General features: G+C 31.5%; 2 protein-coding genes across 2 annotated transcripts; one reads left to right on the top strand and one right to left on the bottom strand.

Moving 5' to 3' along the window:
- The first annotated feature begins 1,902 nt into the window (after positions 1-1,902).
- LOC131850059 (acetyl-coenzyme A transporter 1-like) lies at positions 1,903-7,973 on the top strand. The gene is made up of 8 exons (XM_059200214.1): positions 1,903-1,987; positions 2,073-2,303; positions 2,656-2,945; positions 3,491-3,848; positions 4,101-4,220; positions 4,801-4,983; positions 5,600-5,821; positions 6,268-7,973. Exons 2-8 carry the CDS (start codon positions 2,091-2,093, stop codon positions 6,436-6,438), a joined length of 1,557 nt encoding a protein of 518 aa, XP_059056197.1. The 5' UTR covers positions 1,903-1,987; positions 2,073-2,090; the 3' UTR covers positions 6,439-7,973.
- A 1,714-nt stretch (positions 7,974-9,687) lies between these two features.
- Positions 9,688-15,483, bottom strand: LOC131850062 (cationic amino acid transporter 4-like). Its single transcript, XM_059200217.1, has 7 exons — positions 15,419-15,483; positions 14,550-14,696; positions 13,682-13,930; positions 11,762-12,741; positions 11,161-11,377; positions 10,895-11,056; positions 9,688-10,374 (listed from the first exon to the last, which is right to left on the bottom strand). Exons 2-7 carry the CDS (start codon positions 14,689-14,691, stop codon positions 10,151-10,153), a joined length of 1,974 nt encoding a protein of 657 aa, XP_059056200.1. The 5' UTR covers positions 14,692-14,696; positions 15,419-15,483; the 3' UTR covers positions 9,688-10,150.
- Between the last annotated feature and the right edge of the window lie 412 nt (positions 15,484-15,895).

Here is a 15,895-nt window from a genome sequence, read left to right on the forward strand (position 1 = left end):
AACTCAATAATATGAATATAACTGTTCAATAAAATTTCAATTCTAGAACCATGGCCAACTCTATAAACCTCATTCCTTTTTAAAGCAAATCCGTCCAAACCTGAAGAATTGACTCCCAACTGTTTGATTTCAACTAAGCAATTATAACAATCTGCTTTTAAACTAACTGTAATGTAATAAAGAAATATTATTAATAAATGTTTCATTGTAAAAAAGATACTTTCTAATTGTAATTAATATATGATAAAAGAGCTCATTTTTCAATTTAGTCTACAACACTAGGATGACCAACTGCAATGGATGGACCATAGTCATGCAATATTGGAATAGCAAACTAAATATATTTATACAGCTATTCTACTATATTATAGGAACCAACTTATATCCCAATATGCTAACATATATATACAATAAAAGACATTTCTACCCATCAGACATTACATTTTGAGTGATAATCTTAGACTACTCTCATATTATTACATTCAGTCCAAAGAAATTATGGCATCATTTCGCATTTGGCGCACAACGCAATTCTATTGGCGCTTTTTTAAAGAAGGTGGTGTAAGGCAACCAATGCACCAGAAGGTAACATTGTTGGCATGGTATGTTAGGACTAAATGTAATAATTTTAGCCGTCTTACATTACCTTATCACAATGATTTATGAACTTACGTTGCTGACGGGAACAGGACTGATCTTTTATTTTAGTAATCTTGCTACGGCCTACAACCGTTTCAACTTGATGAGACAAGTTTATGGGCGCATGTAAATCTAGCAGACATCTCAGGAAACATTGGCGGCTCATTTTTACAACAGATTAATTTCCATTTGCTTACACTTGAATAATCTATTTAGGTAAGGAAATATTATAGAAATTATTAAATTTCGTACTTACTCGTACGATTTATTAATTAGTTGTTAATGTATACATTATTTTTTTATTACATGAATACGCATATATAATAACAAATGAAAATAAAACAATGTGATTCAAAACGTAAATGAAAGATCTCATAAATAAACAGACTATCAACTGTTATCGTCAATGGCAACTTTAATTTTTTATTTATTCCAGAGAGTGGATACAAGACTTTTGTGCAAATATTGATTAATTCTGTTAAAATTAAGTTAAGTCAAGAATGTATTCTTATTTACATATATATACGAAATACGTTATTATCATAATGACATTTTCGCCTGTTTCGATCTTTCTGACTTTATTTTTACGGTCTCTCTCCATATCAATAGCCTCCGTGGTCTAGTGAAAAAAATGAATCTATCTTATATACAAAATTTTCGTGTCACAGTTTTCGTTCCCATACTCCTCCGTAACGGCTTGACCGATTCTCATACAATTTTGTGAGCGTATTGAGTAGGTCTGAGAATAGGCCAACATCTATTTTTCATCCCCCTAAATGTTAGGGGTAGTCCACCCCTAATTTTTTTTTTTTATTTTAAGGCAAAACAACGTTTGCCGGGACAGCTAGTGTATATATATATATATTTGCCTGTTCCATCATTGAAAAGGAGATGGACGAATATGTAAAAAAAAGTATATATATGAAATATATTAATATTTATTACTTACTTTACTTTTTTAAACTAAAAACTTTAAAAAATATATTATATTTTTTAAAGTAATAACTAAAATATATTTATTGTCCAAAAATATTATATTTTTCAAATATATTAATAAATTAGGTATGAAATTATTAAGTTGTTGACAATACAAACAGATGTTCACATACATGGCAATAACATTCAAATGTCAAAGTTATCAAAGCTAAGCGAATGGCCAGATTTCAATGTTGTCTTGTCTTTCTTTAGTTTTGTTTAAATATTTACGTATTTTAGTAATTTTGTATTTTACAACTACTAAAACTGAAAAATACGTCAGTATCTCTTAAACAACATATGAATAGAAATCAATTAAATAATATCTCATTATACTATATATACTAATTTTTATAAATCCATTAAAATTAAGGTAAACGGGTAATATAACTGACGTGTATTTGTTGGGTTGGCAGGTGTTTCTTTCAATAATCTCTCAATATCCATTAACATTTTAGGCGTTGAAAGCAATTATTATGGCCGTCTCCAAACGTAAACGTTCAGACGAGAAAGAAGAATTACTAGAAATTGGAGACGCTGTTAACGTAGTTGGCAGTAGTAATATCAAAGGAGATGAATTAAATATTGCAGTTTTATTATTTCTGTATACTCTCCAAGGCATTCCTTTGGGTCTAGCTGGAGCTGTGCCTATGTTGCTACAAAATAGAGGCATAACATATACTCAACAGGTAAAGTTGTTTTATGGCATTAAATTTGAAATAATACTGTTTATTACAGATATATTTGTGTTATAATTACTGAACCTATTGTAATTAATATTTAAAGAAGAAAACAAATATATAAAAAAAAATATTTATCAAATACCATTTAAATTTTTTAATTAACATTTAAATATAAGTACCTAATATATTAGTGCAACCAAAATGGATAATAATTGATCATACTGTGTACCAATATATCCATTTGAAATAATGGAATAAGGTAAAAGAACTTTCTCACAGTTACAGTACAGTATCTTGCCACAATACTCTCTAAATTAAGAAATATGAAACAATGATTGGAATTCTTTTTTTTTTTCAGGCAGAGTTTAGCTTTGTTAATTGGCCATTCAGTGTAAAACTATTATGGGCACCTATTGTAGATGCCCTGTTCTGGCCTAAATTCGGTAGACGTAAAACATGGCTTGTTCCTGTACAGTATTTAATTGGGATTGTGATGATAATTATGTCCGGGAGTGTAACAGATTGGTTGGGATCAGAAAGTCAAGCACCATCAATGATGATCCTTACAATATCATTCTTATTTCTCAATTTTTTGGCTGCCACTCAAGATATTGCTGTTGATGGCTGGGCCCTTACAATGCTTAAAAGGTATATTTTCTACTAATTATTATTACAATATATATATATATATATATATAAACAAGTAAAATAGGAGTTAAGTATATTAAAGAAAAGAAATGTAATAGTAATAACATGCTAAACATTTTATTATCCTAGTTACACTTTTAGTGTTCATAGTTTATGTTCATATGTATCAAGGGCAATAGATATTAAGTGTCTTATCTTTATCTTCATATAATGATCATGACAAATATGTTTTAATCAGATTTTTTTATATAACTAGTATATCAAATAATTAGATGGTTCATCTGATGGAAAGTGGAAACTCTCGCCTGTATATATGAACTGCATAGACCACCTGTTGTTTGTGGTGCTCCTCATACATTTGCTTTCCAAAAACTAGGATGAAAGCTGTAAATCTTCTGTACTATATTTTCACTATTTCCAAAACTGCAGAAATGTATAAAATTCTAAAAGATTCACTATTTATTCAAATAATTTTGAGTTCCATACACCACTAGTTAAAAAGAAGTTTGTATTTTGTAAAAATTTTAATATATAAACAATTTCAGATGTAATGTTGGACATGCATCTACTTGCAATACAGTTGGACAGACAGCTGGCTTCTTCCTTGGCTATGTATTGTTCTTAGCTCTCGAATCTCCATACTTTTGCAATAAATATCTACGTGCAGAACCACTGGATCATGGTCTTGTCACACTGTCTAGCTTTCTATTTTTTTGGGGCTGGATGTTTATAATAACAACAACATTCATTGCATTGTTAAAACACGAAGCAAATGATATGGCCAATACTAAAGAGAATGAAGTAAAAGGCATTAGTGATATAGTCAATGCCTACAAACAACTATATACTATTGTGAAATTGCCAGCTGTCCGAACATTGGCTTTGGTTTTATTTACAGCCAAGGTAAATATATATATATTTTTTAAATTATTTATTGAACAGAAGAGTCCAGAGCATAATCTTAAAAAACAGTCACAATTAGATGTAGAGCTTAGTGAAAAGTACATTCACTCATAGTTATATATCCTGTGAAAATATACTTGGGATGTTTGAGTTTAAGTAAATTTATATTTTAACAATTTATAAAGCTATTATAGCAATTTCTACTTTAAATCTGACACAAATGATAAATAAGTTTATTCTTTTCGTTAACAGCTTGGTTTCTGTGCTAGTGATGCAGTCTCCGGATTGAAGTTGGTTGAAGCTGGAGTACCACGTGAAGATTTGGCTTTACTTGCAGTACCTTTAGTTCCCGTTCAAATTATAATGCCTGTGGTATGTACATAGACATGTAATTCATTATTATTAAAGCTATATCTTCTTTTGCTACCTGTTTAAAACTTCGTAAAAGTATAATTATAGAGACACGTCTCTTATATTTTGTAGTGAAATACTTATATTACTTTACCAATGGCTAACGTGGTGATGTCATAATTCTATTACCACAGACACGAGTCGTAATATAATTGTATTTCGTTTTGCGGGGTAACTACAAGATGCTGCTCCGATTTTCAATCTAACAAATTTTATTAGATATATTTCTCTATTATAAATTCTGAATTTGGTCTCTAAATTTTGATGTTCTCTAATTTTACTTAATGTAATTACAAACTCAAATGATTATCCCAGTAATCTGTAATTACAGCATTCAGCATTGGAATAGCAGTATAATAATGGAAAGAATCTTTAATAAAATTATCTATATTTGCTAACATTTCAATACTCATTTCTATGCAATTCTATCATTATAAATATTACAACAATTTTGTTTTTTCACTTGTTATGTACATATGTGTGACACATTCTTTGTAGTATTTTGAAATATATAATTACATATTGTCATTATTCAATTCAGATCCTTGCGAAACACACCACTGGTCCGGTCCCACTGTCCCTGTGGCTCCGAGCCTTTCCTCTTCGGTTGCTAGTGGGGCCGCTGGCTGCGGCTCTAGTCGCTATCACGCCGAGTCTACTTGGAAATTCTGGTCCTACGTACTCCTATCTGTTTATTTTGATGATGTTATATGTTTTCCATCAGGTTAGTCACATTAACTTTATCTAACTAGGATTGTGTTAGTTTATATAAAAGTATAATTTGGAATATATAGTACCTACATTGGAAGATTACATTTTAATTTTCCTCACGAAAATGGAATCGTTAGCACATTTTTTATAATTTATAAATTAATTGACAAACATTATTACGATATTAAAGAAAAATGTAAAATATCTGTATTAATACGGGTATTTTACGTTTTCTTTAATGACTCAAGTCATATAAAAATATTAATTTAATTTACATTAAACACTGGTCGCAACTTGTATCGGAGGACATTGTAACTTCGAACTATATAACTATAGCTTTAAACCTACCTACACCTACCTAAATGCATAACCAATACTTTATAAACACAAATGAGTAAATTTTCTGTAATTATAGAAAGAAGATGAGTGTTAATCAATTTCAAACACATCCCTGGTTTCGAAAAACTAAGGTTTACTTGATATTATAACTTACCAATAAATAATTCAAAGTTTCTATGAAATATGTAGATAGGAACTGAATTTTTAATTGCCATCTCTCATAGTTTTGTAATGATGTTATCCAATTGCTTTTGAGAAAAAATTCAATGATGTTATTATTTTTGTTTCAGACATGTTTATATTGTATGTTTGTGGCCGTAATGGCATTTTTTGCAAAAGTATCGGATCCGGCAGTCGGTGGGACCTACATGACCTTACTAAACACTGTGTCCAATCTTGGCACCAACTGGCCCAACACACTTGCACTTTGGGCCATAGACCACTTAACTTTTAGGTCCTGTTCATTATCAGAACTAAGTGATAATACTTGTTCAACGAAATTGGAAACAGAGGTAAGTTTCTTGTACAGACATATCTACTTAAGATAAAATTATTCTCCTTTGAAATGTTTTTGCCAACTATGAATAAAGAAAGCCTATATTAGACCAAAGATTTTAGTCCTATATTCCAAGACACAGGCATGCATCAAAGTGAAACCAGTCTTTCAATATTTTAATACTACATTGTGATCATATATAATACATATAGTATTGTTCAAAGTAGTAGTTTTGTAATAAAATTGTTATTTTAAATTTCAATTACTTGTATTTGTCAGTCAATCAATATACCCTAAGATATCTAGTAACTTTTGCTTTAAATGTTATTCCTCACCATCCGTCTTGTTTAGTGCGCCTGAGAGCACACTTACGCTACACTAATTGTATTTATGTAATCATTGCCGGGTAAAAAATTATTAAGTATATATTCAAATGTTATGTCAGTTACATTTCACTTCCAGCTTTGTAAATCAAAAGGCGGCTCGTGCGACATTAGAATAGATGGTTTCTACATAGAGACTGTGATTTGTCTAGTGCTTGGCTTCGTGTGGTTACAATGGGGACGACCAACAATCAACCGACTACAACGACTACCGGCGACCGCCTGGCAGATTAGTAGGTTCGACAGATAAGACTGAAAGGTATACATTACTTTTAAATTGGAATATGCTAATATAAAAAATACAGCGTCAATGAAACCTTGCAGATAGTTTAATTTTCGCAAGATAATTCAGTATACTTAGTTATATACATTTGTATATTTATGTAAATATGTATAAAATGAAACAATTCTGATAAACTTATGAACCATTCCATGTTTTTCTCTCAGTTGATTGTGTAGACAGTAATAGAAATAAGTGTGTGACTACTTTTGATGATTTGTCTTATTAGATACAGTCATATTATGTGTTCTTAGACTATAAAAAAAGAAGACGTCACAGTATATATCAATAAAATTTATAAAAATACGTCATCCGTGACTTTATCCGTTTTTTTTTTTAATATAAAATGTCTTATGTCCGTCCTGGTTATATAATCTATTTTTAAATATTATTAAGATCCATTAATGACTGACCATTAGTCATGAAAATGTAACAAACAGAACACTTTCTCATTTATAATATTAATAATATGAATAATACAGTATCAATAAAATCTCAGGTAGTATAATATACTATCACCTGGAGTTGTATCGAATATTTTTTGCTACACGTTTCCTTTTTTTCTATGGTCTTAGTAGATGTGTGGTGTTGTGAGATTTTGTTGATTAATATTTAGTATAGGTAATCCGTATAATTTTATTGTTTACAATGTTGTGTTGTTTATTATGACTGAATTATATTTTACGTATGTTATGGAGTACAAATTTGTGTTTTTATGTAATATAATTTATTTATAATTATACACATTTGTCAAAAAGCAGGGAATAAGACAACAATGTCAGAATAATTTCTTTATGTACACATCAATATTTTAAATATATGTATAATTAAATACACAACAATGCCTTAGAATTTTTCTATAGACATTTTAATCCTGCTCTTAGTACACGAATCTAATTATATTTTTTAAATAAACATTCGTGTATGTATAAATTACCAACATTAACGACCTGTCAAATACATTTGCCAATATATATTTTGGATAATTAAAAGTAATTAACATTATAATACTTTATAAAAACGGGATATGTACTGCTCACAGGACGAGTGGTCGACTATGACCAGGACATTCTTAACGGCGTTGAAATATCGGAAGGTATAAATAATATAATATTATCATGGTAAATATCCCGTTTATATAATTTGAACAATTTTAAACAACCAAAATATTAAACAAATCTAAATGAAGTATTTGTAAATTAGATTTGATTGGAAGAACAATAATTTAAAAGAACCAGTGTACATGAACTGTTACGTTAAAACAAACTAGCTATAATATGTTTGTGCTCAACATTAAAGCTATTAACATAAATATAATAATATCTTGTGACATAAATCTAAATTATGTATTATATAATATTTTATAAATATACAATCAATATTTTATCGATCCCAAATATTGGTTTTAATTACATTTTTAATGAATTGTTGCTTTGGAGCTTTAGCGCTTTTGCTTCTTGGGAGAATAGAGAGTCAAACCCCCAACAAAAGACAAACAAAGAAAGACCTTATAACTGATGTAGTTAGATTTAAACCTAAATGACCGTATTCTCATTCCTCCGACCAGACCTCCAATTTTGTTTAGTGTACTCTTGTTAAGACATTTCTAAGACCATTAAGATTTAGTTGTAACTTGCAGAATTCGCGAATAAAATAATTCCTACGTGAATTTACCTTATTGCTTCAATCTAAAGTTTTCATGTCGCATTACCCGTCAAAAACAATAAATAGCATTACGTTACGATTAAATTATTTTAAATAATACAAGCATTTTTTATTTAAAATATTGGACTACACAAACAAATGTGTTGTTATCTCCTTTAAAAACATTAATTTACAAGTATTAATATAATTGACCATTACACAAACATGCACTGTGGTACTTATGAAATTAGATATTTTCACATATCTATTTAGTTCAGTGTAGGGGGATAGCGGTCGGTGATTGCGGTGGTGACAAATAAAGTGAATACTCAAGAGGAGTATCCACTTGAGTTTTCAAAAAAGTGGGTTTCCTTAAAGGTTTCATATAAGTTTTATAAAATATTCTAATGCTGTTTTCATCAATAAATCGGTAATACCTTTTTTAGATTTTGATATACACACTACAAATTACAATTTAACTACTCGAAATTCAAGTTGTATTTTGAGCTTACTACCAAGTTACAGGCATCCAATGGAAGATAAAACAATTTTAACACTTACGCCTTTTCCAGTTTCTATAGTTAAAACGAGTTGGTGTCAGTTTTAATTTTTGTAAAAATGAGTATATCTTTTTTTTATGATACAAATATATTGTATGTGATAAATAATCTACATCATTTATATAATTTTCTAGTTGAGCCCGAGATTTCATACATTTGTGTTTATTAACTGTTTGAATTAAAACGAACCTAAATTTTTTATTGGAACTTAACACAATACATTAGTGAAATTGCACCTTAAATCGGCTTACGTTTATGAGATTTGTGCACACTAACGACACAGACAAAAAATCCTAAGCAATTGTTTCTATTACTTTTATATAATCTCTCAATAATAGTTTTTCTCTTATATCTTCCATCTACAAACAGCAACTAATTAGATTTTTATTATGTGTATAGATAAATACTCTTTCTATTTTTGTGAATTCACGCTAATTCATTTGTACATTTATTAAACATCAGAGTGCTCTTAGGAAATAAATTTTATATTTTTATTTTCCGCGTTAATTATGACTCTAATATCTCTAGTGCTAATTATAGTATTAATTGCAAATTAGGTATATAAGCTTATTATATACAACTAAAATCGTCAAATAAAAAACTTTTAGTCGTGTCCAATTATACAAAACGTACGCTAGAATTTATAATAGTACGCTAGTTTTTAATTTTACTGAAAAGGTTAGTTGGTTTCAATTGGAAAGACAGGCCAACTGACTGTTACTTAAAAAATGGAAAATAATCCTACTTATATTGATTACAGACTATCATGTAAAAAGCCACAAAAATATAAAATTATAACAATGGAAATTATAAAACTAGAGTAAGAATAGAGTTCTTTGGCACTCGGTACTCTCTGCTTACACAGTAACGAACCAATTACCAATTATATTACAATGATAATGAACAGCCAGCCCTAGTTCCACAGATAAATATGAGCTTACAGTAAATAGACGTATATATTAACCGAAATTGTGGTTTTGTGAAAAAGTGAGATCTAGATACATCAAAGTGATAAACGTATTGTAAGTGTGATGACTCCTAAGCGCCCATGATAGCCTATCTCATGAATATTCATGATTGGCACAATTAAGGCAGGCGTTGTATATAATGTATACGTACATTTTAATTAATTTAGCGTGTATTCAAATCAATGCCACCGTACATCTCTATTTATTTTATTTGTAATTACAAATAATAAACCGATTCATTATTCATATACAGTTTAACATGAATTAGTAGTTTTATAAATGTGTACATTACCGGCCAATGTTTGTTGGACCAACGTACGATCGCGTGTATTATCATAACATCTATAAATTATCTTGAAATAAAAGATGTGTCGAAAAACCTTCTCACTGCAAGTCATTGTTGAATAGGCAATCATGGGCGAATATACACAAATATATCTTCTCCACTATAGTGTGAACTTGTAATGGTTCATCGTTAGATGCAACATAAAACCCTCTATGCAATTAGAATCACGGTTCCCGGCGGGTGCTATCGTCGTCACATATAATCGGTTTCCGGTCGTCACTCTTGCTGCCGCGACCGAGTCGCGCGACACGGCGTGCTAGAGCACTCGTCTTCTCGACAGCGCCCCAGCCACCACTGTTACCGCCGCCGCTAGCTGATCGCGACAACAGTCCCACTCCCTCGCCTAGTTTACTGTGATGTATCCCATAAAGGAAATACAGAAGTAGACCTGCAAATGAAAATAAAGTAATGTAATGTAAAGCTGTTTTCGTCTGTTAATTAAAATATCTTTATTCATGTAGGTCTATTACAGAATCTTATGACATGTTAAATCTACCGTAAGTTCGGAATGATTTCGAGATGAGAACTGACAACAAACTGAGCTCGTATTCTTTTCAAATAAACGTTGTACATGTTTACAATAGTACAGATTCATTTTTAAATTCAAATTTGGGAGTATAGAGTGCCCACTAGCATATGCTATTTCTAAAGCAAATAGTCCAATCCCCATCCGTTCACGAGAGTAATAAAAATGACCTACATGAGTGTTTACGCGATATCCACTAATTGTAAACCTAATTTAATACTTATTTATCTTTTAAATCGATATATGAAAATAATTCTAAAAAGATGTTCTGATTTGCTGTAGTTCATTAAATTTTCGCCAGATATATATAGATGATATGTGGATTTCCTTGTTATTTAATGTGTTCATAGTGTGATAGAATCAAACAAAAGCAAGAACTTACCAAAAGTCATCCATATAGCGAATCTTGCCCATGTGAGTGCCTTAAGATTAATCATAAGCATTAGGTTCATCACTACACTGATGGCCGGTATGAATGGCACCCAGGGCACTCGGAACGGCAAACGAGTCGGGCTTTGCTGATGGGCCTTGATTATCAGCAAACCTGAAACAGTGAAATAGTCCTACGTTACTTCCTAATTACGGTCGCTATAATATATATACGAGTATACACTTTAATTTATCAATACTATTAACTCAAAAACTTACAAGCAAGCATAATTGAAGTGAGAACGATATCTGGAAGTAATGCCCAGAGACCAGCCGGTCCTGACAAGAAGTGTTCATGGGCACAAAGTGCGGCAGCGGCTACGGTGAATGTATACACGCAGCCAGTCACAGCGGCACCTGGGGCTCTCCCTCCTACCAGAGGCTCCAACCACGCGTACTGCGGTCGCAGTCGACCGACTGTAAGAGCTTCAAACATCTGAAACGACGCCGGTACAAATTTAGAAGAAGAAAAGAATAACATCATGAACCGTAAATAAAAAATAATTACAAGAAAAGATACTATGTATATGGATGTACGGCCAAAGACGTTATCGTTTCAGTCATCTTCATTTGTCTGTATGTTACTTGAAATCTTCCTCAAAACAGAACGAAGTCGGACAATTGTTTTTTGCATTCGATATGGTTTTTACTCACGTATAACACACATATAGGACAAACCTATCTAAGCTTTTCCCATAGTTTCCCTATTTCGGTTCGAAAAAAATGTAGCAAATTCTTTCACCTGATTTGGTATTCCAGATATATTATACCAAATTATGTACAGTAAGTATAATTATGTAGATAAATTTTCTTTTAGTACCTCAGAAGAAGAAGAGCCTCCATCAGTCACTGGAGTGCCAGTTGCTGAGCTGTCTTCTCGGTCCCAAGGAGATTCTAATTGAGGAGCACCGAAGCTTTTATCATCAACAGAGGGTATTGGCCGATATCTCAATATAATTACTGCTGCACTAACAATTGTGTAGGCTAACAGTGTTCCAATTGACATAAACTCAATTAACTTGTTTAAATCGAATAATAAAGCAATTAATGCAGATGATAATCCGGATATAATAAGATTCGAAATAGGTATTTGTGATTTATTATTAACGTCACTTAGAAAACCAAATAGTAATCCGTCTACTGACATAGCATATAAACAACGAGGTAGAGAGAATAAGGAACCCAGTAAAGTTGTCGTCATTCCACATACGGCACCGACTGCAACTGCATATTTAGCCCAGTCGGCATGCACGGCACCAAGAGCAGCCGGCAGTGCCGCTTCACGATTTATACTAGTGTACGGTACCATCAATGTTAAAGCAATCGCGACAAGAATGTATCCAAAAGATACAAAAGCTATAGACAACAAAGTTGCGATGGGAATAGATCGTGACGGATCTTTGGCCTCCTCGCTTGATGCTGAAATACTGTCGAATCCGACGAATGCGTAAAAGCAAGTTGCAGCCCCGGCTAACACCCCACTGAATCCATAAGGCATAAGACCACCATTCTTTTCAGACCAATTGTCAAGATCAGCGTAATAAAACCCAAGGAATATAACAAGAGATATAACTAAACAGTTTAGAATCGTTAGGCCGTTGTTGATGTAAGCAGATGTTTTCACCCCAACCGCAAGGATTAAAGAAGCTACTATGCATATGAGAAATGCAAGAATGTCTGGATAGGTGCTGAATAATGTTTCATGTAATTCTCCTGTAATAGAAATCGTAGCGTTGCTAATTGCACCGTCCAGCATCGTATCTAAATACACAGACCATGCTCTAGCAACCGATGCCGCACCTGAAATAAAAAAGCAGTGTTTTACATTTAGAGTTTCTCTAGAGATAGAAACTTAAACTGCTTGTAGGGACTGGTCTGCTCTAATCACTATGACTGATTTCCTCTTATTAATTGTTTAACCAGTTGGTTATATATTCAATATTTTTTCTATTTGAGTATTTAATTGAATTAGTGCTAATTGGTGGTTGGTATTCACACACTTAAACTTAAAAATGTAAAGTAATAATAAAATTATTTAAAAGAGCAACACGCAAGTTTCTTGTTCGTTCTTCTTGTGATGAGACAGCTTTCCGAATGAACGGTAGATTAAAAAAATGTAATGACTATTCAAAAGTGCTTCAATGTTTATTTGAATAAATGATTTTCTATTCTATTCTAAAAGATATATTCGTAATACTGGCAGTTCGTTAATGCCGATTGCTACGGGGTTTTTTCAGAGAACACAAAGATTCAAAGCTTTTTGTTATTCATTGTAATGTCGATTTTTACAGGACTAGGCGTCATCATCGGAATCATAGTGTCAAGTAACAGTATATGTGTAATGGTAGTAGAAATTAATTACTAATAATGATGACATCATATTTATATAATAGGTAGTTGCGTATTGTTTTTGAAGTATAGGGGAAATCGGATATAATGGCGTTAAATATGACGGATCAAAAAATTTAGGTATACATATAGATACAGTATACCAATAATAAGACATAGGTTAAAAGGATGTCGCCACAAATAAAACGACAGATATTACTTTAAATAATAATAAGAAAAAAACCATGAATCGGTTATGGCATTTTTAATGACAGGAACGGCTATCCAGATATTGTAACCCCTTCAACGTCTTTGGTTGTAACGGGGTTCTACGGCAGTCAAATTCTAAAGTTAAGTATATCAGGCTCGCCTTCCTTGCAAACCTTTAGTACATCATAGACGTTAAACTTACCTATTATATATTCCAAAACAATATTCCATCCAATGATGAAAGCCCAAAATTCACCAATACTGACATATGTATAAGCGTAGGCACTGCCAGCTCTAGGTATTCTAGTGCCGAATTCTGCGTAACATAGAGCCGCCAATGTAGAAGTGACACCAGCAAGTAAAAAGCTGAGTGCCGTCGCTGGCCCCCCTATGCGGCCAGCTACTGTTCCAGTCAGCACGTAGATACCGGTGCCTACCATGTGTCCAACACCTACAATAAAGAGAGATGAAGCTATACAAGTACAAATATAAAATATATACTGATATTATATTTCAAATATTTAATATTCAATTATAAATTGAGATAGTATTATATCCATTGTCCTTTTCGCTTGAAAATTCATTATAAACTAAATGTTACATGCGACATCGTCTGCTATTTTTTATATAACTGCTAGCCTATTTCTTCTTCGTATGACAGTCTATCTTCATGTTCAATTTAATTAAAATTTATTCAGACAATTCGCTGTGATAAGGTATCAAATCAAACTTCAGATTTTTTTACATATTCGGTAGGTATTTCCATTTGACAAAGTTGCAATAACATTGCTGTTGGTCAATCTATTCTACCTAATTTTGAATTTAAAATTGGATCTGTATTTTGTAACTATGTACAAGCTCATTTAAAAAATAAGAGCTGAGTTTTTTGTGAGTTCTCCTTAGCTTGTAAGCACTACGAAGTGATGGTAGATTTATCATATCCTAAGAGTGTAATAGACTATATAAATAAAGATGTTTCGATTTGTGTTGATTTGATTAAGTAAACATTCTACGAATGGTAATTTATCTTCAAGGAGTGAAAAGTTTTCTATTTAAATAAAATCTATTACCTAGTAATGTAATGTCGAATGTAGTGAGACACCGGTTTAGTGGAGTATCCATAGTATCACCGTAAATTGGTTTTCGACGATTCATCTTGTGGCAAAACCCGGACAACACGTGTCCGAGTATTTTGTGCCTGGCTCCAGGCATAATGACTGCAATACGAGAAAGAATTTAAATGATTATGTATTTAAATTACACACTTAATTCTCTAACAGTTTATATTGTACAGGTTTAGTTATAAAGAGTATGCCAAATTCGAAACCTGGTAGAATACCTACTAATGAAACTAAATAATTTTCGCCAAGAAATAAAGTTCTAATTCAAAACTTAATAATTAAAGACTAAATTGAATAGATATTTAATTAATTAAATTAATAATTGGTGGAAAATTGTAAAACATAGATACTTTAATAATTGATTATTATAGTATGAAGGTTTTTCCATTTTACACCTTATTTCTTGAGGAAATATATCCAGTTTCAGTAATAACTACTATCACTGACTTTAGATTGGTACACCCTTTAAATATACTATTATGCAATATATTTTCGTATGTAATCATAATAAGCAAGTTAACAATTATAATAGATTTCATAGCTTTACAATAAGTTATAATGGCGACACATTTTGGCTCTATCATCATACCAACCATTTTGATATATTAATATACTAATGTTACACCGTCATCAAACATATTTACATTCAATACAAAGTTCATACACTTGAAAATATATCCAAATATTGAACCAAAAGATTGAATACATTGATATTTAAACACTTATTAACAAACTAGCAAAATATGTAATTTTACGTCTTGTAATTTACACTTATTATTATTTATTGCAAATCTAATACTATGAAACAATGACCATACCTCGTTAATTAGGGACCAGCTGATGATATTTTATACGTACACGTTCAATCTCGCGTTACAATTAGTAGTTATCTACGAGACGACAAAGATGGTGCGGCGCGCGCATCTAATCGATTTCTTTATACAACCTTGTTTACATTATATGTGGGTAGAGAACGCAGAAAATATTCCAGGAATTTTTATTTCGCTATATTAGAATCCTCATTATGCAGATCTAAGTTATTTATTATTTGTTATATGAGTCATATCTCGTCTACCAGCAGTAGGTGCCTATACACCACCCAATCGATACGGAATTGCATCTAGATAAGGGTTTATTAATATTGAAACGACTGAAAAGGAGTTTCTCAGTTTTAGCAGTATTATAAACGATATCTCCGCCAGAACTGTACTGTGCACTGTTGCATATGAAATACTTATTTAAAAAGGATCAACAAAGTATTATAACCTTAATACTTCTCTTTTGGTAGGAAGTAT

Source organism: Achroia grisella, unplaced genomic scaffold (genome assembly GCF_030625045.1).
Source record: "Achroia grisella isolate CSIRO2021 unplaced genomic scaffold, CSIRO_AGI_Agris_v1 utg69856, whole genome shotgun sequence".
Taxonomy (NCBI): domain Eukaryota; kingdom Metazoa; phylum Arthropoda; class Insecta; order Lepidoptera; family Pyralidae; genus Achroia; species Achroia grisella.